The sequence below is a fragment of the Phocoena sinus genome, chromosome 7 (assembly GCF_008692025.1).
Source record: "Phocoena sinus isolate mPhoSin1 chromosome 7, mPhoSin1.pri, whole genome shotgun sequence".
Taxonomy (NCBI): Eukaryota; Metazoa; Chordata; class Mammalia; order Artiodactyla; family Phocoenidae; genus Phocoena; species Phocoena sinus.
The window spans coordinates 64798609-64821957 of record NC_045769.1 but is presented as its reverse complement, the minus strand read 5'-3'; the positions used below and the strand labels follow the sequence as shown (position 1 = coordinate 64821957).

The window sequence follows — 23349 nt, the reverse complement described above, 5'->3', positions numbered from 1 at the left end:
GAGTAAAGCCATGATACAAGCTGGCTTGTTTTAACAGCATCACTCCGGATGCCGTGTAAACAGCTGAGCACACAGGGACAAGCACAGAAGAGGACCTCTTAGGAGGCTACGGTAATAATCCAGGGAAGAGATGATGGTGGCTTGGACCAGGATGACTGCAGGGGAGGTGGTGAGGCATGGTTCACAATAGCATTTGCTGACAAATTGGACAGGACATGGGGTATAAGAGAAGAAGGGTCAGGAACACTAGATTTCTGCCCTATTACATAGGATAGAGATGCCATTAAAAGAAGCAGGGAAGACTGTGAGAAGGGCAGTTTGTTGGGGGGCATGGGGGTTACAGAGTTCTTCTGTACTGCAGTTATACAATTTTTAGAGCTGAAAGGAAACTTGAGAGCCTAAGAGCCTCACTTTATAGGTGATACATGGCCAGCAAAGAACTTGAGGGAGGGCACAGGGTAAGTTAGTGACCTGGGGGCTAGATAATCCTTGGTGACTGTGTTCTCAAGTGTACTCTGTGAAATCAAGTGTTAAATTATATTACACAGAGTGTAAATACATGTTAAATCTATTTAAATTTCCTAAAAATCTCTGATCTACATATGATACATGCAGTAACTTATGAGATGTTATTGATCAAAAATGCCTAGTCCCAAATTACTCATATGTACAATACATACTTAAGATTTATCCCCAGGACAACATACTAAACTAGACCTAGAGTGGCTAACTTAAATTCCTCAGGTATATGCATTTCTCTCCACTTACAAATTTTTTAAATTAAATGTCATAGCAAATTGTTGATAGCTGTCTGTTTCACCTGAGCTGTAAACTCCAGGACAGCAGACACGAAGTCTCCATTGCTGACGACAGATCAGCTCAGAGACTGTGCCTGGAACATAGTAAATGTTCAATAAATATCTGTCAACTAACCACCCCAGAGGCATTGAACCCAAGCACCTAATGTTCACCTTTTCACCAGGGAAGGACCATTTTTGTTAGAACAATTGAAGGTTCTGGGAAACAAAAAGTCAACGAAAACAATAAAAATGAGCCAGCAAAGAACTGAGTCGAACTGCTCTGCTCTCAGTCTAAAAACTCTGGAGAGGTTGTGGAGAAAAAGGAACCCTCCTAGACTGCTGGTGGGAAGGTAAACTGGTGCAGCCACTAGGGAGAACAGTATGGAGGTTCCTTAAAAAACTAAAAATAGATCTACCGAAAGATCCTGCAATCCCACTTCTGGGCATACAGCCAAACAAAACCATAATTCAAAAAGATACACACACCCCAATGTTCATTGTAGCACTATATACGTAGCCAAGACGTGGAAGCAACCTAAGTGTCCATGGACAGATGAATGGATAAAGAAGATGTGTGTGTGTGTGTGTGTGTGTGTGTGTGTGTGTATTCACTGGACTCTTAGCCATAAAAAAGAATGAAATAATGCCATTTGCAGCAACACGGATGCACCTAGATATTATCATACTAAGTGAAGTAAGCTAGACAAAGACAAATATCATGTGACATCACTTATACATGGAATCTGGAAAAAATGATACAAATGAACTTATACAAAACAAAAGTAGGTCCACAGACTTAGAAAACAAACTTATGGTGACCAAAGGGGAAAGGGGGTATGGGGAGGAATAAATTAGGAGTTTGGGATTAACATATACACACTGCTATATATAAAATATATAACCAACAAGGACCTCCTATCAATATTTTGTAATAACCTATAAGGGAAAAGAATCTGAAAAAAAAAAAAAACAGGTACATACTTATGGAAAACTGAATCACTTTGTTGTACACCTGAAACTAACATGATATTGTACACCAACTAAGCTTCAATTAAAAAAAAAAAAAACTCTTGTTTTCCCCAGACCTCAGCAGCTTGTGGTAATACATGAAATTTAATTTAATAATGACAGTGCAGGCCCTTAAAGACAGGAAGAAAGAAGGGAAGGGAGGAAGAGAGAGAAAGGAAGGAAAGGAAAGGGGCGGGGGAGGGGAGAAGGGCGGACAGACGGAGAAGGGTCCTCCTGCGCTCTTCCTTGAAGCTCAACCCTGTCCCCCTGCAGCTGAACGCGCACAGCTGAGGAAAGATTCCAGCAGGCATACAGAGCAAAGCGGTCCTCCCCCATTGAGTTCACCCAGTAAGATTTCCTTAGACTGCTGCTCAAACAACTGCTAGCAGCTGTTAAAGGATGGGAGGCTGCCGAAAATCTCCCCAAGCATTTCTCCCCGATGGTATACAAATGGAAAGGAAAACCAAGTTTCCAGAATTGATTGTATACGTGGTTCACACCAGAGGGTTCACCAAATGGTACTGTTTGTCAAGATCCCGAAATTCAGGAAGCCACATTAATTTGTCTTTATTTACTTAACCCCCCACCGAAAAAAAGGAATAAATGACAATTTTGGCATAATTTGTTAAACCATAATTCACATCATTATCAAACTTCCTGAGACTCAAAACATATTTTGGTTCACTATAAAGCAATTTATACCCTCCCCCAAGATTTTAATTTGCACTGTGCTCTATTTTCTGAGCATGCCCAATGTCTCTTAAATTCATGCTTTTGCTCCATGCTTCCTTGACTTAATCATTTCATTGCCAGCTGGCTATGGCAGAGCTTGCCTAAAATCAGAGCTGAAACACGTCTGTTAAAAAACTCTTTCAGGCTTAATAAAATGGACACTTCAGGTGGAATGATAATTCACTGATTATTACAATTGAAACTATATCCTGAATTGTTTAGATGCGTTAGTTGATGTAAATCTCATAACTTTCTGGAGACTACTTTGGAGAAATTTACTAAATTGAATTATATTTTTTAAAAAATTATTTCAGCCTTAAAAAGTATGCATTAGTGTACGTGCCTAAATATTTTAAATACTTTCACCTTCCTCTCTGTTAACGTGATATATTCTTGCTTGTCTGAACTTTCAGCTGTGACTCACACGAGCACCCCTATCACTGATGGATGCATATGGGTGTAGAGCCCGGCGAGACCGCTCAGATCACATTGGCCAAAAGGTCGTGAACACCTGCCACGTGCCAGGCACTGATAGGGAGTGTTGAGATGAACACCGTGGGGTTTCTACCGCTGATAAGTTCTGATATACGGTCTGGAGGGAAAAGGGGGACGTAGAGACCCAATCTCACTATCATGTAATAGGCAATCTAGTTGGAGTGTATTAAGGGCACTTTCAAGGCACCAGGGTAAGGTGCTTAATGCAGCGAGAACGGGGGTGGTAGAGGAAAGGATGGGAAGGGCTTTCTCAACGAAAGAACACCTTGAACTGAATCGGGAAGGAGAAGAAGTGAGCCAGGTAAAGAAGGGGGATCACAAAGAAGTAAAGAGAAGCAGTGGCGGATGGGACTGGAAAAACAGTCAGGACCTTCATATGCCATGTTAGGGAACCAGGGCTTTATTCCATCAGCAACACTTTTAAACTTTAGGCCAGGTAATCAGATGGTGAGATTTGCATTACAGATTCTTTACTCCGGTGATACTGAGGAAACTGATGGAAAGAAGGAAGAAAGAGGGAGAGCAAAATGATATAGCAGGCGGTCACACAGGTGCCTTCAACCTCACCTTCCCGGCCGCCTCCCTGTGATCTTAGGACACCTTGCATAATTAAAGGGCACGACCCCATTTCAATACAGAAGCAACACAAGCTAACTAATTCTAAAATGGAATGTGTGTTAACTCCTTTAACCCTCTGGTATTTTCACGTTGCACAGATGTGGAAACTGAAGCGCAGGGAAGTTGAATAACCTGGCTACAGGGCCAGGATTGGACTCACAGCAGTCAGGTGTCAGAGCCCATGCTCTAGACCAAGCACCCTTAAATATGGCAACACCATCCTTTCTTTTTTTTTTTTTTTTTTTTTTTTAACGGTACCCGGGCCTCTCACTGCCGTGGCCTCTCCCGTTGTGGAGCACAGGCTCCGGACGCGCAGGCCCAGCGGCCATGGCTCACGGGCCCAGCCGCTCCACGGCATGTGGGATCCTCCCGGACCGGGGCACGAACCCGTGTCCCCCGCATCGGCAGGCGGACTCCCAACCACTGCGCCACCAGGGAAGCCCGTCACCATCCTTTCTTGATCTGATGCCTCATGGGCTTCAGAGCTCTCTTATACTAATCAGAGGCTGCCTCCGGTGCACCTAGGGAGCCCAAACCACGTTGCTTGAAGCAGCAGCCTCTCTTCCCTATAACATGAGAAATATTCCTTTTTCCCCCCCATCCAAGTATACTTTACCAAAGCCAAAGAACACAGAAGGAACACAAAAGAACCCAGCAGCTCTGGGTATAAAAACTCCACCACCTTGCACTTTCCTCTGGCTCCTTGAGAATAATATCTGAATACTGGAAGCAAGTTAAGTCTAGTTGCAAGTTTTCCTGGCAGAAATTTTAGTCATAGGGTTTTCAGTATTCAAGAAACTGACTAAAGCTGAAAATGCATTTGAAGGCTGACTAAGGAAACAATCTCCCTCCCAGAAAACAGAGATGCTACCCAAAGTCACACCAATGTGCCTCAGACAGTGAAAAACCTAGGGCATAAGCTGATATATATGGGCTCAGATACACTGAGATAGAGGTGATGATAACTTTCTAAATTTCTAGGCTGCCATAGTTAGCTAGTACCAGATTTGATTCCTGTTGTGAAAAACTAGGAATGGGAAATTCACATTCACTCACATACACACACCTAAAAGGCAAAAGTAAGTGAAAATGAGCATGAGATCTACCTTACAAAATGCAGTTGTATGTTTCTAGAAAGTTCTTCAGAAATCAATCATTTTGAAATTAACATTTTTAGAGTAGATTAAGAGTGGTCACTATTTTTTAAAAATCCTAAGATAAATATATTTGTAGTGACCACCCCAAAGAGACCTGTTTTATATGAATTTCTGTTTTAAAACAGCATCTCTCAAAATTCTGGACAAACAGCCTTAGACACTTGCCAGACAAAGCACTAAGCTCTTCCTGACAGTTTATGACAGAGCATCAAATTGGAAAAGAAAATGCTAGGCCGTGGGAAAAGCATGCCATTCAAATAGCCACTCCTTCTATCATATTGTAGCAAAATCTGTTACACTTACCAAGGCATCCTCTCCAAGTTTATTATCAGAAGGTCTCTCTCTCTCTCTCTCTCTCTCTCTCTCTCTCTCACACACACACACACACACACACACACAGGTTTTCTGAGCACAGAAGATCTAATAAGAAGTAAAGCATTTTCTTTTAAACCCTGAGTAGGCAATCCTCAGGTTTTAATTCACTACATTTAACCTGAAGTTTTTTAGTCTGAAAAGAGTGTGGTGTCACTACCATGCTTAATCCTGCACCAGACGATGCCTAAGATGATGGCTTCTCCCATCCCCTAAAACCTTACCAGTGATGCTGTGAGCAAGGAGGGAAAAGGTGCTAAATATCTTCCCTGGCCCCAAACAGAATCGATCTGCAGAGATGGAGAAGAGCTAGTGATTGCTATTGGTCTTCCACCAAAAACTGAGATCACTCAAATCCAGATTTAGGGTGGTCTTCCCAGAAAACCCACAGACGTGGCATCACAGGCTCTGGAGCCAAACTGCCCAAAGCCGAAGCCTGACTCCACCACTTATTCTACGTGTGACCTGGGCCACGTACTTCCCTTCTCCGTATCTTAGATTCTAGCATGTGAAGTAGGCATAATAAGGCACCTCCTTATGGGGCTGTGGTGAGGCTGAATGAGTCACGGTGCACTCAGCACATAGAACCAGGCCTGGCACACAGGAAACACTCGATACACGTTAGGTACTGATTTTACAGCCACACTCAATAAAAATATATATAATACCCATGGAATTGGAACTGCTGAAAATAGAACCAAGCATACCAGCATTATTCACCACACTTGTTGGCTGTATAATAAGGCAAGCGTTTCTAGTGGTCTGAACCTGGCCCCTTAATGTTCCCTATTCTAATAAAAAGTTCTGAAAAAGATAATACACACACGCACATATATGTGTGTGTGCATATATGTACATATAGTGAGTGATTTTAATAAAAAATATTATGTTTTCTATTAGAATAGCAAGAAAACTCTTTTTAAAAGAATACTCGTATTAATACTCTCAAGGTAAACAAACATTACATTCAAAGAAATAAATGCAAAGTTCTCCCCAGTTTAACTCGTACTTCAAAAAACAGAGCCTAGATAGCATAAAGATGTGAAAGGAAGAGAATACAAATAATCCGAGTAAAAGCAGCGGATTATCTGTCCAAATATAACAGCAACAAAGAGACGGTCTAGCTCTGCTGTTGCTCCGAGTCTCTGCTTTCAACTCTCCCACCCTCCTCCCCTACTTCACCCACCCAAGATGCCAGCAAAAGACCCGAGGACTCCTGGTCTGAGCTTTTCAGGCAGTGACCCACTGCCTGACTAAGACAGTCAAACTCCTGTAACATGGGGAGAGCAGCAGCAGCCAGCTCTTCCAAGAAATCATCACAAATGTTTTTGCTTTTTTTTAATGCAATAATCTTATTTTAGAGTTAAAACCACACAAAAAAATTTTAAATACTGTATAAACTCAATGTTATGCTCAGGTTAGAGGACACGGAGAACATTCACTGTGAATTCTAGAAAAGCTATAATGGCTCCAGAGATGTATCAACAGAAAGTGGAAACTTACATGCCTGATAGCCAACCACTACTCGCCCGGAAATGAGGCTTCCGGGTAACGTCATTACACAAGCATGAAGTCGCACACACAAAAAGGACACCAAGGAAAGCCCGGAATGGCTGTCTTTAAAGTCCTCACCATGTGCCAGGCACTGTCCTAAGCACCACAGACACTGACACATTTAATCCTCATGACAACCCAAGCGGTGGCTTCCTCCACGGGCGCTCCGAACCCAGGAGCCAAACACCGCACCCACCAGCTGGTTACACTCAACACCACCACCCAAGGTGAGGAAAAAACCCACAGACCTGAGAGGGAGGGAAAAAGTCGGGAAATCTTACCTCGGGGGATCCCAACTGAGAAAAAAGAAAAGGACAATGTGCTCCTGAAGGCCCAGAGAAGGAGCTCGGGTCGGTAATCTGACAAGAATAATGGGATGAGGGCTTCCCTGGGGGCGCAGTGGTTGAGAGTCCACCTGCCGATGCAGGGGACACGGGTTCGTGCCCCGGTCCGGGAAGATCCCACATGCCACGGAGCGGCTGGGCCCGTGAGCCATGGCCACTGAGCCTGCGCGTCTGGAGCCTGTGCTCCGCAACGGGAGAGGCCACAACAGTGAGAGGCCGGCGTACCACCAAAAAAAAAAAAAGAATAATGGAACGGAGTGACTGGCAGAGTAGCAGGTGGTAGAATAAGCCAGGGGTTGACCTGCCTCTGCATTTCAAAGGCAGTTCACTGCTGTTTTGACCCTTTTAGTGAGAAATGATCATTTCATCACAAAACAGAGAAAATTAGCTGTACTTTTTTATCAGCTTAGAGCAAGATTAATGACAAGTTAGCTTCCAAGTTCCATAATTAATAAGCATCCCCTTTTTATAACGCATAAAGCCCCTCAGAGCTGAACCTCCTGCAAGACAAATTTGAGGTACATATGACCTCCAGGCAGTGCGAGAGGGGGTCGGTGCGATCCTGTCAGTTGGAGTAACAGTAGTAGCAGTAGTTAACAGCAGAAACAGTAGCGGTAATAGGACTAGCAGTAGCAGCTGCTGCTACTTTCTGTGTATCTATAATGTGCCAGCCACTGTTATAAGACTGCTGATACGAAGAGCCTCATTTGATTTCACATAAAAAGATAAAGTGGGTTATACCTGCATCTCCCTTTAAGGAAACTGAGTCTTTAGGACGTTGAGCCACCTGACCAAGGTCCCAGAGTTTGAGTGGTAACCAGGGAATTTCAACCAAGCCAGTTGATCTCAGAGATTATCTTCTTAACAGCTAGACTATCTGATGCTGGACGGTTTGAAGCTTTCAGTTGTTTAGTTGAAGTCTTTTCTTCATAATGTCCCTAGCCTGTGGGATAAAGGCCACTCTCTAGAGGAAGGACAAGATATGCATAGATAAGGCACTAACTTAGATGACTCAAGAACAAAAGTCAGCATCAGTAATGATAAGAGCCTCCAAAGCAGGGAGGGGAAAGAGAGGTGAATCAAGAATTGGCCAAAGACTGATGAGCACCAAAGCCAGGTGATGGGTACCAGAGGATTCTTCCTACTCTTCTCTACTTTGGGCTACGTTTGATAACTTCCATAATAAAAGGTTTAAAAACGGCTCTGACTTATTGCGAGTTCATTAAGTTTGTTGAGTCATTTCTTTTCATTTGTTTTACTAGGTCATACTTCCACATGGTTCAAAATACAAAATGTTATAAAAGGTCTATACTCAGCAGTCCACCCCTGCTCCCACTGCCATTATCCTTCTAACGTTTCTTCACATAAATATATATATTCTTATTTCTCCCCATTTCTTTCACAAAAGGTGGCATAGTATATACATTGTATTTCACCTTGTTGTGTTCACTTAACCATGTAGCCTGGTGATTTTTTTTCATGTCAGTGTACAGAGAACTTTTCATTATCCATTGGTAGGTCTTCCATAGTGAAGATACACCATATACCATATTTAACTGGGACACCTCCGTTGTTCCTAATCTCTCACTATCATGATAAATAAGCTTAGACTGTCTTTTCCTGTCTATTGCCACTTTGGGGGTCACACTAAGCATTTCTCACATTCATTTACTTGATGCAACAACAGTAGGCAAGGTGGATCCAGGCTTCATGGGACATAAAACTTATACAATTTGGAAGATCCTCTGTAAAACAGAGAATACAAAATTATGAGTAAAAAATTAGGTATAAATGTGTGTATTTCTTTAAAATTAAAACTTCAGGGACTTCTCTGGTGGGCCAGTGGGTAAGACTCCGCATTCCCAATGCAGGGGGCCTGGGTTCCATCCCTGGTTGGGACACTAGATCCCGCACTCATGCCACAACTAAGAAGTCCACGTGCCACAGCTAAAGATCCCACATGCTGCAACTAAGACCCGGCGTAGCCTAAATAAATAAATAAATATTTTTTAATTTAAAAAACTCATTACCAATTCACTGGAGTATTTTTTTAAATAAATTTATTTATTTTTGGCTGCTTTGGTTCTTCGTTGCTGTGCCCGGCTTTCTCTAGTTGCGGTGAGCAGGGGCTACTCTTTGGTGCAGTATGCGGGCTTCTCATTGCGGTGGCTTCTACTGTTGCGGAGCACGGGCTCTAGGCACGTGGGCTTCAGCAGTTGTGGCAAGGGGGCTCAGTAGTTGTGGCTCGCGGGCTCTAGAGCATAGGCTCAGTAGTTGTGGCATACGGGCTTAGTTGCTCTGCGGCATGCGGGATCTTCCCGGGCCGGGGTTCGAACCCATGTCCCCTGCATTGGCAGGCGGATTCTTAACCACTGCGCCACCAGGGAAGCCTTTCACTGGAGTTTTAAAGATTAAGGTCCTTTCTTCTAGGATCTTTTTAGACAATTTAATAAAAATGCCTGTATAGAAATACCTCCCGACTGCAAACTGGCATCTCCTCTCTACCTAGAACACACTGTAACTCCCAAAAACACACTGCACTTACAGGGGTCTGAATCCTATGATTCAATAGCTGCACAGGAAATCCACGTCTTCCTGAATGATAGGCATTATCATCACCATCTCACAGATGGGGAAACTGAGGCTTAGAGATGCAATAACTTGCCCCATGTTGCACAGTGGGTAGTAAATTGGGCCTGTTTGATTCCAAAGCCTTTGTGCTTAACTGACACAACAAGTGCCTCCCCAGCGGTCTTGAACTTGACTAAATTTATCTTTTCAAGGGGGAGGACTATTACAAGATAACACTTCCATTATTAGTTCCCTAGGGAAGAAACATTTGATCTGAAACAAATTCTCAGTTTCCCTTTTGTATTTTCAAGACACCTTGTCTCTTCTTTAAAAAATAACTCAATAAGGGTCCCGTAAGTGTACCTAACTAAATACAGAGCCTAAGGTCGGCACCATGCTCGCCATACAGGCCAGGGCATCATCACCTGACTGGTCCTCTGGTACTGAGAGAGGGGCAAACAATGAAACAAAGAGATGACTCAAGGCTTATCCTTTGTGTTGAGGGTGGGTTTGTTTTCTGCTGAACTCTCACATTTCTAATAATAACCCCAGATCCTCAGATTTGTCTAGAAACAAGAGTGGGACGAAGAAATGCCATCAATTTTGTTCTAATAACTAGACATGTAAAGACCCTAAACCTATGCTAGAAGGTAGGACTCTTCCACTCCAACTCAAATAGAAGCAGATTAGGCTGATTCAACATCTTCAGCATTTCGTCAACAACACAAGCTAGATGGATGATCTTCACACCAAGGATGTTTGTAGGACGTGCTGCTGGTGATATTTAATGCCCGGAAGCCAGAAGGCTGAACACCCTGCGATGACAGGGACAGTCCAGTACGGAGAAGGACTGTTCAGCCAAAAATGCCCAAAGCAATGATGGATGAGAGGATGCTGAGACAGACCTTCCCAGACCGGGCGTAAAACAAGAGTTGGTATGAACATGGCTACATTGTAAACCAGGCCTTTCAGGCTATTCTAGGAGCATTAACAAAATGAGAGGTTCTGCACATAGAAGGCTCCTGCCTGATGCTCTCACTCATTTGACCTTTACTGCCTTGCCATGCCTATCAACTGTCAAGAATCACCATGAAGGGTCAAATTTAAGAGCAAAATAAGCCCTAGATTTTAAGAGTTCACAATTCTTTCAGCTACTTCTTGAGAAATAAAAGGTTTAAAATTAATGTGTACAGTGGTTTTAAACTTTCAAATTCAACCAAAAACTCTCAAAAGTGCTTCTTACAGTTATATAAATATCACCATTATTCAATCTGGAAGGTAGAAAATATAAAAAAATTAAAAGTAAAATTGTTTTTTATTAAAAGGCCACATTTTAAACTAGCAGGAAAACATGTTATACCTCAGACCGAAACAGTCTATGATAGGGAAGCCCAGATACAGTGGTACATACAATGGAATACTACTCAGCCATTAAAAAGAATGAAATTTTGCCATTTGCAACAACATGGATGGGCTTGGAGGGTAGTATGCTAAGTGAAATAAGTCAGACAGAGACAGACAAATACTGTATGATATCACTTATATGTGGAATCTAAAAAATACAACAAACTAGTGAATATAACTAAAAAGAAGCAGTCTCACAGATATAGAGACCAAACTCATGGTCACCAAGGGGAAGAGGGAAAGGGGGAGGGACTGTATAAGGGGTACAAACTACTATGTATAAAATAAGCTACAAGGATACACTGTACAACATAGGGAATATATCCAATATTTTATAATAACTATAACCTTTAAAAATTGTGAATCACTACACTGTACACCTGTAACTTACATAATATTGTACATCGACTATACTTCAATTTAAAAACACAGATTACATGCAATTTGTTCATTTCTTAGGAACAAGTCTACATTCTTTGAAGCCCTAACACTTCTGTAAACAGGTAAAGAATGTTTTATCTTTGTCAGCTTTACCTGCTATTTGTACTGAGCCATCCTCACCCAGAAGAATATTACCAGCTTTTAAATCCCTATTAGAAAAAAAAAAAGAGAGAGAGAGAATTTAATTATGGAGTACAGACATTATATTCACTCAGGGAGATTTTAATACATATCATACAATGGAGATGTTTGACAAAATTATTTTATAAATATTAAAATTATATCACAGATTTTAAAAGTTACAAAGGTACATTGTGATTTTATAGTTTGCTCCTGGGGGATGATTAGGATTTTAATAACAAATAGTTTATGTGATATCATTATCCAGATTTAATTAAAACAATAATGAGTAGATCATTTCATGTTACAGAGTTACAGATTGCTAGACACACACAATACTATCATTTTGTCAAGAATTAGAGCCCAGTCTGTGTAAAGCTGTTCTACTTCCACTTAAATGTGTACGTGATGCAATTTCCAATCAATCCCCTTAGCCTCTAAAACAATGGATTTGATCAGTCTCTCCTCTGGGGAGATTCTGATGGTAAATACTAATTACAATACTCTGTAACGTATTTCTTCACAATATAGAAGTCGTGCTGAGTAGTCTTAACACTTAAGAAAAATGACAATTTATAAGTTTGCCTTCTAAAGTAATATTTTTTTCTAATTACTGAAAGACATAGTAGATACCATTAAACATACAGCTCGCTTATAGCTCAGGGCAAGGGAATTGCAATATTCATATTACTGGTAAGTGGTTATTTACTTGCAACAATTCCTAAGAGCCCAAGGAGCACTAACCCATTTGAAGCATCAGGCACTCATAAGCGATGCTGTTTGGCTATTGAAAGAATTAGCATTTTATGCCACAAAAGAGATGAAATTAGTGCCTCCCCTCCTTCTCTTCCACCACCATGTCAAAAATAATTAACATATTAAATGTTTGGAACACTTTCACCTGCATTAGAAAGTTAGAGATGCTATCCAGTCCAAATGAGTGTACTTCAAATGAGTATAAAATGTCAACTGATTTTTTTTTGAGTCCCCACAGTACTTTCTGTAGTCTACTCTTATTTCAGTGAAAGCAGATAAACCAATATACCAATATAATTCATCAAAACTTGTTCTCTCGTTTCGTTCTTAAGTACTTTGTTCCCATCTATTTAAACTACCTACGTTAGAGATATGTCAATACCTACCTGTGAGGTGTGTTTCCTTAGTATTCTTTACTAACTAGGACTGAAGATATGAACAGCTGAATTTAAACATTTCTGCAGGGGTCATACCTGTGAATCTGACCATTTCTGTGTAGATAGTCTAAGCCTTCCAAAACCTCTTTAAGAATTGTTGCTATTATTGCCTCTTCCAGAACTCCGTTCTTGTGTTCTCCTCGGTTAATGATGTATTTTATGATATCCAACATTGAACCTAAGTGGACAGACAGAAGAATTGGACAACTGTATAAGCACCTTCATTACCTTTCCAGAATAGTCCTCCCTATTTAAAAAACTAAACGAGGGACTTCCCTGGTGGTCCAGTGGTAAAGAATCCGCCTTACAATACAAGGGACGCAGGTTCAATCCCTGGTCAGGGAACTGAGATCCCACACGCCGCAGGGCAACGAAGCCCGAGAGCCACAACTACTGAGCTCGCGCGCCTCAACGAGAGAGCCCGCGTGCCGCAAACTAAAGAGCCCACGCGCCCTGGAGCCTGGAGCGCACCACAACTAGAAGAGAAAGCCCACACACCACAACTAGAGAGAAGCCACAACGAAGACCCCGCCTGCCTCAACGATGATCCCGTGTGCCGCAGCTAAGACCCGATGCAGCCACAAATAAGTTAAATAAATAAATAATATTCTTTTAAAAATCCTTAGAAAAATAAAAAGCTAAATGAAAACAATATATAGTTTTCATTTGTTTATTTAATACAAATATTCCCAAGGCATACAAACAATTGCATGGTAGCCCGTGACCAGAAAAACACTAAATCCAAGTTTGCAAGCACACATCCAGCTGAACTTAATGAGAGGGATTCTGGGTCAGCAAGCAGAAGACTGTCCACGGCCACTTCACAGTTAGTCCCTTTTCCATAGATATGCAACTGGTTACAGATTAAAAGAGGGTTCGGGATGTCTAAACCGAAAAAGAAAGGAAGAAGAGGCCTGGAGAAAAGACAGCAGGGAACTGCTGAGAGAAAGAAGCACAGTTTTTTCTTAACCTCAGGTAGGAGGAGAGAAAAAATGTCTGTTGCCTTCAGACCTCTGCTTATAACCAGAAGATTCCTTTCTGTGACTCCAGGCAATCTTCATTTACATTTACTTGAGGCATGATGTACAGAGTTTAATAATAAAGAAATAAATACATAGTATTTTGTTACTATAAACAGATTAGTATCCTTGGCACTGTGAATTCATGCTTTCAACACATGTTAATTAATATTCCAAACTTCCCGGTTACCTTAAGAGCCATAATTACCTGGGGGTTCAACACTTCTGAAGAGTTACCAAATAGCCTATCTCAGGACCCGAATATGGCTCCAGGCTCTCCCTGATTTAACTAAGAGGACTGAGTTTCCCCATCAGATATTACTACACCAGGCTAGCCACCTGCCACTCAGTAAGAGATCTGATGTAATAAAATAATATAGAAGAAAACAAATGCATATCTTTCCCCTCAGGGAGAAACAAACATCTCTTTTATTCACTGACTCTTGGATTGGGGGATCATTTAGAAAACGATACTTCCAAAAACATTTTAATATTTTCTTTTAAGGATATACCATACCAGGCATGCATGCATTTCTGGCCTGCTGAAAGCAAAATGAGCGAAAGGCTACATCGGCCCACATTCCCCTCACCTGTGGAAACCTGTTCCTCTTACCTAGGGCCAGGGGAGACTAAATTGGATTCTTTTAAAAAGACAATGAAATTTTCTATCCAGTCCTTAGGAAAGGGTACAGGGGATATTCTCAAGCTTATAAAAGGTTAATTGGGATGAAAATAAAGAGAGGAATTAAAATCCACAGGGCCCCAGGTCACCAGAATTTCTTGTTTCCTCAGTTAGTGGACCCCCTACAAGGAGAGGCCAGGTTAAGATCATCTTATCAATACAGCACCATCCTCAGCAGAACCAAGAAGCAGTCCTGACACTCAACACTGCGGTAGGCTCCAACGGGCTTCCTTTTTCCTTCCATTTTTCTTTTCCGTTTTAATTAAAAGCCAGAGTCAGCACTCAAGGAAACAATAACTAATAGGATTGACAAGACTGGAAACAGAACCAAACTAAGCTCTCCCAGGCTCCCTACCGAGACCTACACAAGCAGACCCAAGGCAATTACAATGCCTTCGTCATCTCATTGCAGGGCCTCTGCTGGATCCAAGACAGTTTCGCTAAAAAAAAAAAAAATTTTTTTAATCGTGATGCTGCCTTGATTTAGCCTTAGCTGAACTGGGTCTGCAGATAAAAATGGGCTCCACCAAATAAACTCTGCACTGTCGGTTCCGGCTTCGTCCAGGTACCACCAAATGTTCTCCTCTACTCCTAACCATACTTCACGTCTCAGTAAGATGGCTATACAGGGAGGGACGCCCTGCAAAGAGAACACATGAGAGGTATGGGGATGCTGGGTATTAGGAAGGAATCCCTCGGGCTTTCTCAGCTCCAGTTTTCGGGTCTGTAAAATGAAGGTGATGATACTTGCAGCGCAGGGTAGCTTTTACGTGTCCAGATCCCAGCACTAACAGGCACGACGTGTGTGGCCTTGGGCAAGCAGCCTAACTCTCTTGAGCTCTGGTGTCCTTTCTGAAACACAGGGATCGTGGCACCTGCCATGCAATGGTGTTGTCCAGATTACAATGAAATAAAGGCAGTAAGTCACCTGGCACAGGATCCAGCCACGGAGGAAGTGTTCAAGAAAATTAACCGTTATCATTATCCTCCCCTATCAAAGCGTGACGTTCAAAGATTAAAAGAGATAAAATACAGGAATGGGAAAGTGTCTTATAAATTTAATTGTCCGTGGCTTTTTTAACGTCAGTGATCTGAGGCTAGAGAGGCAAAGTTCCTTCACCTTCCCACATGCTTTCTTCATGAAATCCACAATCTAAAACTACACTGTCCAATACCATAGGCCACTGGCCACCTGAAGTTATTTAAATGTAACCTAATTAAAATTGAATAGAAATTCAGTCCCTGGGTAACACTAGCCACATGTCAAATGTTTAAGAGCCACTAGTAGAAACTGGATAGCACAGCCGCAGAACATTTCCATCACCACGGACCTTTAGTAAACCGCACTGAAATAACTCATTACAGTGTGTTAGAGACTTGAATAACGTTAAGAATGAAGGCTTTAAAGAGGAAGGATTGGTTAACTTTTCTAAAGAGAGTAAGGGGTGGCTACAGAGAGGATGGGGCCTTTCAGGACTTGGGCACATGGAGAAGGATAGACAGACTTCTGGGGCTAAGTAGCAACACAGAGACATCAGAGGGCAGAAGGCATCTGGGGAGTCTCACCCACACCTAGAAGGCCGGGGTAAAAGAGGACATAGATATTCTACAAGTTAAGCTGAATTATGAAAGGCTCTGAATATCAGTGTGAAGAAATCCGGACTTTACTCTCTAGGCAAAGAATAAACCAAGAAAACTTATAAATACGGGAGTAAGGGGATCAAATCTAAAGTCTTATTCAATATGCTGACTTGCACAAAAGGAAAAAAAGAAAACAAGCAAACAAACAAAAATGACAAAATCCACTTACCTCCACTTAGTAATTTCATGACCAGCCAAAGTTCATCTTTTACCACAAAAGAGGTGTAATAGGTCACTACGTTGGGATGGCTGCACTGACTCATGGCTTGAATTTCTTTCTATAAAAAAAGCAAAACATGACATGTACCATGGGGCGAAAATCAGGAAGCAAGACACAAGTGAACCATAGTTGAATATCTGGGTAACTTTCCTACTTAAAGCACATCTGGGCAAGGGGCTGCCTAAACCATTACTTCACAGAAACCACACGAGAACGAACTCTCTCACCCTCGTTATCAACTTGCTAGAATTAGGAAGGCCTCTACAGGAGACCCCAGAGCCCTGAGGACCAGCCACAGGACAGAGTAACTTCAGATCAGCACACAGCTCTATAACCCCCCCCAGCGGCCATATGTGATAAGTGCCTCCTACCTGAACCCAACGCCCCGACAGAGAGATAAAAGACTGGTGAGCTATTAGGAGACCTGGGTCCTGGTGCCAACCTGAACCCTGGTATTCCTCACTCATACAAAAAGGGGCAACAAAATTCCTTGTTTCTGAGCACTGCTGTGACGGTACATGAAAAACTACCTATAAAAATGCTAGAGTACCATTTCCCAAACTATCTTCCATGGTAGATATTCCATCAAGGAAAAAAGCAAGGTGGGGGTGGGAGAGGCAGCTGGTAAAACGAAATAAGCTTGGGCAACATCAGATACTACATCTCAGTTTACAGGCGTCACGTCACAAGGTATGTTAGTACTGTCAAAGGCTCTGAGAAGTCCTGCAGTAGATAAACTGTCAATAGTTGAATCCACAGGAACAATGCAGGAAAATAATGTTCGTGGGTCACAGTTTAGAAAAAAGTTTTATCAAAAGACAAAACAACAAAGCTTTGAAACCAAACACATGGGCAACTTCAACAAGCCACAGTTTTCTGCAATACTCAAGCTCATGTTGGTTTTGGTTTGCTGTTTTAAGTTACCGCCAGATGACTCCTATAAAATGTCAGTGGAGGGCTTCCCTGGTGGCGCAGTGGTTGAGAGTCCGCCTGCCGATGCAGGGGACACGGGTTCGTGCCCCGGTCCGGGAGGATCCCACATGCCGCAGAGCGGCTGGGCCCGTGAGCCATGGCCACTGAGCCTGTGCGTCCAGAGCCTGTGCTCCGCAACAGGAGAGGCCACAGCAGTGAGAGGCCCGCATACCGCAGAAAAAAAAGTCAGTTGAATGCTAACCCTCAATCAAAGGTACCAGACCAGTGTAACTCACTTTCAAGGTGCTGACCAAAAGCCACAAGAATGACTAACCTAAGTCATCACAGAAACCTCACTTATGTTATTATGTATTTATGATGAAATAAAAGTATATCTGTGCATCCTGTAAATATTTTCAACGAGTGTCTACTTTGCGTTAACTGAAAGCTGCCAACCAGAATATTCCAATTTGAGCTGCTATCTTTATATATCCAGTACTACTTTAATCCTCAAATTACTAAGGTGACCCTACATGTCAATTAACTTGGCCTAAATACCATGACATATAACACATATACACATCTTAATACAGGCATTTATTTAGGTGCTTTTTATCATGAATAAACTTGTAAGAAAATCACTTATTTTTCTATTTTCCTTTCATTATATGACAACACTTCCCCTTCATCATTTTCCTCATCCACTTCACTGATCACAGGTTTTCTAAATCTAACACTTTTCAATTCAGCACCTCCTGTCCTTTGAAGAAGATCTGAAACCTAAGGTCCAGTTTCCATCTGTTTCTGGTGTTAGGTTTTGATACCGTAAGACGCTTCTGAAGGAGAAATGGAACGCTGACCAGCATTCCTATTTCAAGTGGCTAGCGTCTGCTCATTGTGGGGATGGCCCACTTTGAAGGTCTGCAGCTCTATGTAGGGTCCAGTTTAAACAGATGCCCCCGTTATTCACAGAAATGAGAATAATGTGTCTTCAAAGTGTGTGTGCTCTGCATTCTCACCATTTTATATCCGATGTAAATGAATGCCTTTCTAGCTCTCTAACACCAAACTTTTAAATCATTAAAGCATACAATCAACAACCGGTGCTCATATGAAAGGAAATTCTTTTGCATGGAAGCAAAGCCGGGTCAGAGTCTGGAAAAACGCGTTTTTTTTAGACCTTTGCATTTAGATGGCCAGTATCACTTCCGACCCAGAGGATCAGATTCTCTGAGATGATGGCAGTGAGCTACTCTGTGTGTGTGTGTGTGTGTGTGTGTGTGTGTGTGTGTGTGTGTGTGTGTGAGAGAGAGAGAGAGAGAGAGAGAGAGAGAGAGAGAGAGAGAGAGAGAGAGAGAGAGAAACTCTTTTAATTAACCTATGGAGAAACTGTTTTAGATAGCCTATGGATGTAACTTATCAAATTCTATTCCTTCAAATTTCAGGGCCTTGGAGGTACCAGCTGAATATTTAAAAGTCCTGAGAATTAAAAAAAAAAAAAGAAGAGACACAGATACTGCCACTACTAATACACCCCTATGAGCAGTGTAAGGGCAGATCAAAGAAAAGGTGGATCCTGAGAAGAGAGGTGGGACTTGCATCAGTCTGACCACTCATAATCTCACTGCCCTCTTCACCGCTTGGCCAGGGGTCCATATCCCCCACTCCTACACCACCTATTCTACTACACAGCCTTTCCATGCAGCAAAGCCTCTAATGTGTAAAGACACGATGAAACTTGCCTTAGGGAAAAACACTGGTCACTCTGCCTTGGGATATGACCTGTGATACCACTGAACCCCCATATTAAGTAATATTTCCACAAACGGGGTAGAAATACACTTTTAAAAAGGAAGAAATAGGTGTTATACCAGCCTATCCAACCCTTAAATTAACTTATATATAAACCTTTTGCTTAGTTGCCTCTTAGAGAGATACAAAATTTTTATACAGTTTCCCCTTGAACAACGCAGGGGACGCCGACCCTTCGTTCATCAAAAATCCTCCCTAGGTATCCAAGGTTTCATTCCTCCATGTCCTCGGATTCAATCAACCATAGTCATGTAGTACTATAGTATTCACTATTGAAGAAAACAAGTATAAGGGGACCTCCACAGTTCAAACCTGCATTGTTCAGGGGTCAACTGTATTTATAATTTTGCTATGGTCTGCATGTTTTTGTCCCTACAAAATTCCTAAGCTGATGGTATTAGTAAGTGGGGCCTTTGGGAGGTGATTAGGTCACGAGGGTGGAGCCTTCATAAATGAGATTAGTGCCCTTATAAAAGAGACCTGAGAGAGCCGGCTCACCCCTTCCACCACATGAGGAAGCAGAGAGAAGTCTGCAGCCTGGAAGAGGACCCCCACCCAGCCAGGCTGGCACCCTGACCTCAGACTTCCAGACTCCAGAACTGTGAGAAATAAGTTTCTTTGTTTATAAGCCACCTGGTCTATGGTATTTTGTTCTAACAGCCCAGATGCACCAACCAAATTTTATATATATAAATATATATATATATATATATATATATTTTTTTTTTTTTTTTTTTTTTTTTGGCCGTATGCGGGCCCCTCACCGCTGCGGAGCACAGGCTCTGGACGTGCAGGCCCAGCTGCTCCACGGCACGTGAGATCCTCCCAGACCGGGGCATGAACCCACGTCCCCTGCATCGGCAGGCAGACTCTCAACCACTGCGCCACCAGGGAAGCCCCCTATGTATTTTTTATTACTTGAATCAAATATTCTTTCTACAGAACTACTCTCCCCATTTTCTTTCAACAGTGATGATGGTTGCTGTATGAGTCATTTTTTGGTAACAGCCTATCAACTAAATTATCCAACCTTTTCCCAGTGCCTTAACTTTACCCACATGGGTAGGCAAAGCCATTTACCCCCAAACATACTCATCCCTTCCATCCCTAAAAGTAACCAAAGTATTACCCAAAGATGAATAAATGGATGAAAAAAGAATCCTTTTTATCCAATTCTTCCTACAGAATACCTGGGTTCCAACACTCTATTCCCTCAATTAGGACACAATCTACGGAAGATGTGTGACTTAGAGCAGCGCTTCTCAAACCTGAATGTACACACAGATCACCTGCAGACCTTATGAAAATGCATATTCTGATCCAGTAGGTCTGGGGTGGGGCCTGAGATTATGCATTTCTAAGAGGCTTCTAACTGATGCTGATGCTTCAGGTCCAGAAACCAGACTTTGAGTGACAAAGTGGCAGAAGGCAGGCAGACAGGCCCTCGGGTGGCGGGGATGTGAAAGGAAGGAGCACAGACGACTGGCTGCAACCCAGGCCCCAGGGTTGGAAGGAAGGATAGGAGAACAGGCCCGGTGGCGAGGCCTAGCTGAGTGAGACCTCGTGAAAGGGGTAGGAGGCAAAGCTGGAAGTGTGGGAGATCGTGGGATTAAAGTGGTTTGAATTTCACAACTACGGGAAAGGGTAAAAAATTCAAAGCGAGAGAAAAACATGAGGTCAAAGTTGGAAGAACTCACAGAACTCTGAAACCCAGGCAACACATTTGCCAAAACTATAGTCAAGGAATGTAACACAGTGGCTCCCTTGGAAGTCTAGTGAAATCTGACTCAGACATGTCATCAAGTGCCAAACCAAGCCACAGCACGGTATTTAAGCTTCCCAGTTGCTTGAAGAGCTGGATCTGCTCCTGCAGCTTCACCTGAAACGCAGTACAAGTGAAATTTCACAAGAGTGGGAAAACCGACCTAAAATGGGGCAGCGAGTAAAAACCGTTTCCACCTGCTAACACCAAAGTGGCAGCCACAGCAGCATCTCTGCTGTGCGATGTGGGCCGAAGGCAGATCAAAGAGGGACACCCACACACTGCTGCTGGCCCAGCCCGGATGAATTCGCCGAAACAGGACATGACACATCCCTTATATGGGACAAACTAGGTTTGGCTGCACAAAAAAAAACATAAAGCGTCCTACCCTGAAAATGTGATGAGTTGGGAGGAAAAAAACTACCCCCCAAAATCCCCAAAACTGGGAAGTTGTTTTGTTTTGGTTTGGTTTTTTTGCGGTACGCAGGCCTCTCACCGCCGCAGCCCCTCCCGTTGCGGAACACAGGCTCCAGACATGCAGGCCCAATGGCCATGGCCCACGGGCCCAGCCGCTCCGCGGCACGTGGGATCCTCCTGGACCGGGGCATGAACCCGCATCCCCTGCATCGGCAGGCAGACTCCCAACCACTGCGCCACCAGGGAAGCCGGGAAAGTTTTAAATTAAAAAAAAAAAAAAAAACTGTGTTTAAATATTTATGGGCAAGTTTCTAATATTGCTATATGGCCTTTGTCTAACCATCCCCCCCAACATTTTTTTCTCCTATTACTATTACTGAGAATAAGCAAGAACCATGATTAACAGGGATATGAGCCAGCAGGAGCCACTTCGGAAGGGCTGCACTCTAAAACACAGCTGGCTTGGAAGCTTGGCTTTGCCACTGACCACAGCTTGATTACCTGCGCCACGTCATCCAGCATCTTTGAGCCTCAGAATCCTTTTCTGTAATACAAGCTTAATAATGCCATCTACACAGGACTGTTGTGAAATAAGCAAAATGAGATCTATACAACTCCCTGCAGAAGGCCTAGCACATGACAGGAAGGTTGAAAGCCAGTCCCTCGATGTCTCAGTTCCTTCTTTGTGTGTGAGCATGCCCACGCTGACCACTAATCCCATGTGTCCCACGTTCCCGACTGAAGTCTCAGAGGCACAGAGACAGCCCTTAGCGGCAGCCCTCGCCCTTCCCTTCCCCACAGAAACGTCACATAATGAACATGCTCTGTGCCCTGCTGGCTCAAGGAGTGTCCTGTAACACGTGTCCAGGTCATCGGGCCATGAGTTTTTCACTTCATTCCTAACTCTACACCATCCTCAACTGTGTTTTCCCTTAGTATCTCATCCTGTGTTTAATTTATACCACCTTATCATACTTCATGTATCTAGTATGCTGCCTCAAACGCTTTTGAAATTAAGAAGTCTAAACAGATACTTATGCAAAGCTTTCAGAACAAAGAGAAACAAAAAAGAGCTTGGAGACATAAGAATTAGGAAAAAGCTAAAGTCTACTTTCTGTCGTCCTGAAGACAATGCGATTCACAAAGCACTAAAAGGAAGGAGATTTAAATGGATCCTGAATTCAAAATATTAAACTACACTTAACCAAATTAGCATATTTTAATACCTTAGCTAAATCTTAAATAAATTCTTCCGTATCTGATATTGGTGGCAAAATACCCTACTGAGCCTTGGTTGAGAAGTCACACCCACCCACGTTCCAACATCACGTGCAGTTAAATCTGAGGAGGTGCTACTTCTAACTTTATTCTAAAGTACTTGTTCTCAACCTTGGCTGCACAGTGGAATCGCCTCGGGAGCTTTAAAAAATACCAATGCCTGGACCTCAGCCCCAGAGACACTGATGTAAAATTGGTTTACGACACAGCCTGGGAATGATTCTACCGTGTAGCGAAGGCTGAGAAGCGCTGCTTTCCAGCTAAGCACTGAGATGCATTAATTCTTTCAATGAAATGCTGAGAGAAACATCTACCTCCCAAGCACATTTCCACACTGCAACTTAATCTAAAAAGGAAAAATAAATATATGATCCACAAATACTATCAAATAATACGTATATTTCCAAATGCAAGAGATAACCAAATACATCTCTAAAATGTATGCAACACCCTCCAAGCATCTAAAGAATTCCTTAAATGATATGAGGTTAACCACGTTAATTGAAAACACTTTTCAGAAAGCCGTCGTCAGGCTTGCACTTCCATAACATCAGCATCATTATGAAGGGTAACCTCATCAACATTCATAAGTAACCCAATACTGTAAGTAGCTGAATTTTTTTTAAGAAAAAGAAAAAAAAAAAACCCATAAACTTCAATGATTTCAAATGTCAGCCAAGAATTGGAAGGAAAAGACGACAAAGCTCTCCTAAGAGCACTGTATTTTTTGGACTGTCATTTTCAATCATGAAAAATGTCATTGTGAGGGTTTGTTAATTACAAAAAATTAAATGCCA

At 42.4% G+C, this 23349-nt stretch overlaps 1 protein-coding gene across 1 annotated transcript in view; it reads right to left on the bottom strand.

The window, feature by feature from the left end:
• Positions 1-23349, bottom strand: part of STK39 (serine/threonine kinase 39) — a 307498-nt gene that overhangs the window by 214869 nt on the left and 69280 nt on the right. Inside the window, exons 3-5 of the mRNA XM_032638323.1 lie at positions 16321-16429; positions 12846-12987; positions 11590-11645 (exon numbers count right to left, since the gene is read on the bottom strand). Coding sequence (XP_032494214.1) covers positions 11590-11645; positions 12846-12987; positions 16321-16429 — 307 coding nt within the window. The remainder of the gene's footprint in view (positions 1-11589; positions 11646-12845; positions 12988-16320; positions 16430-23349) is intronic.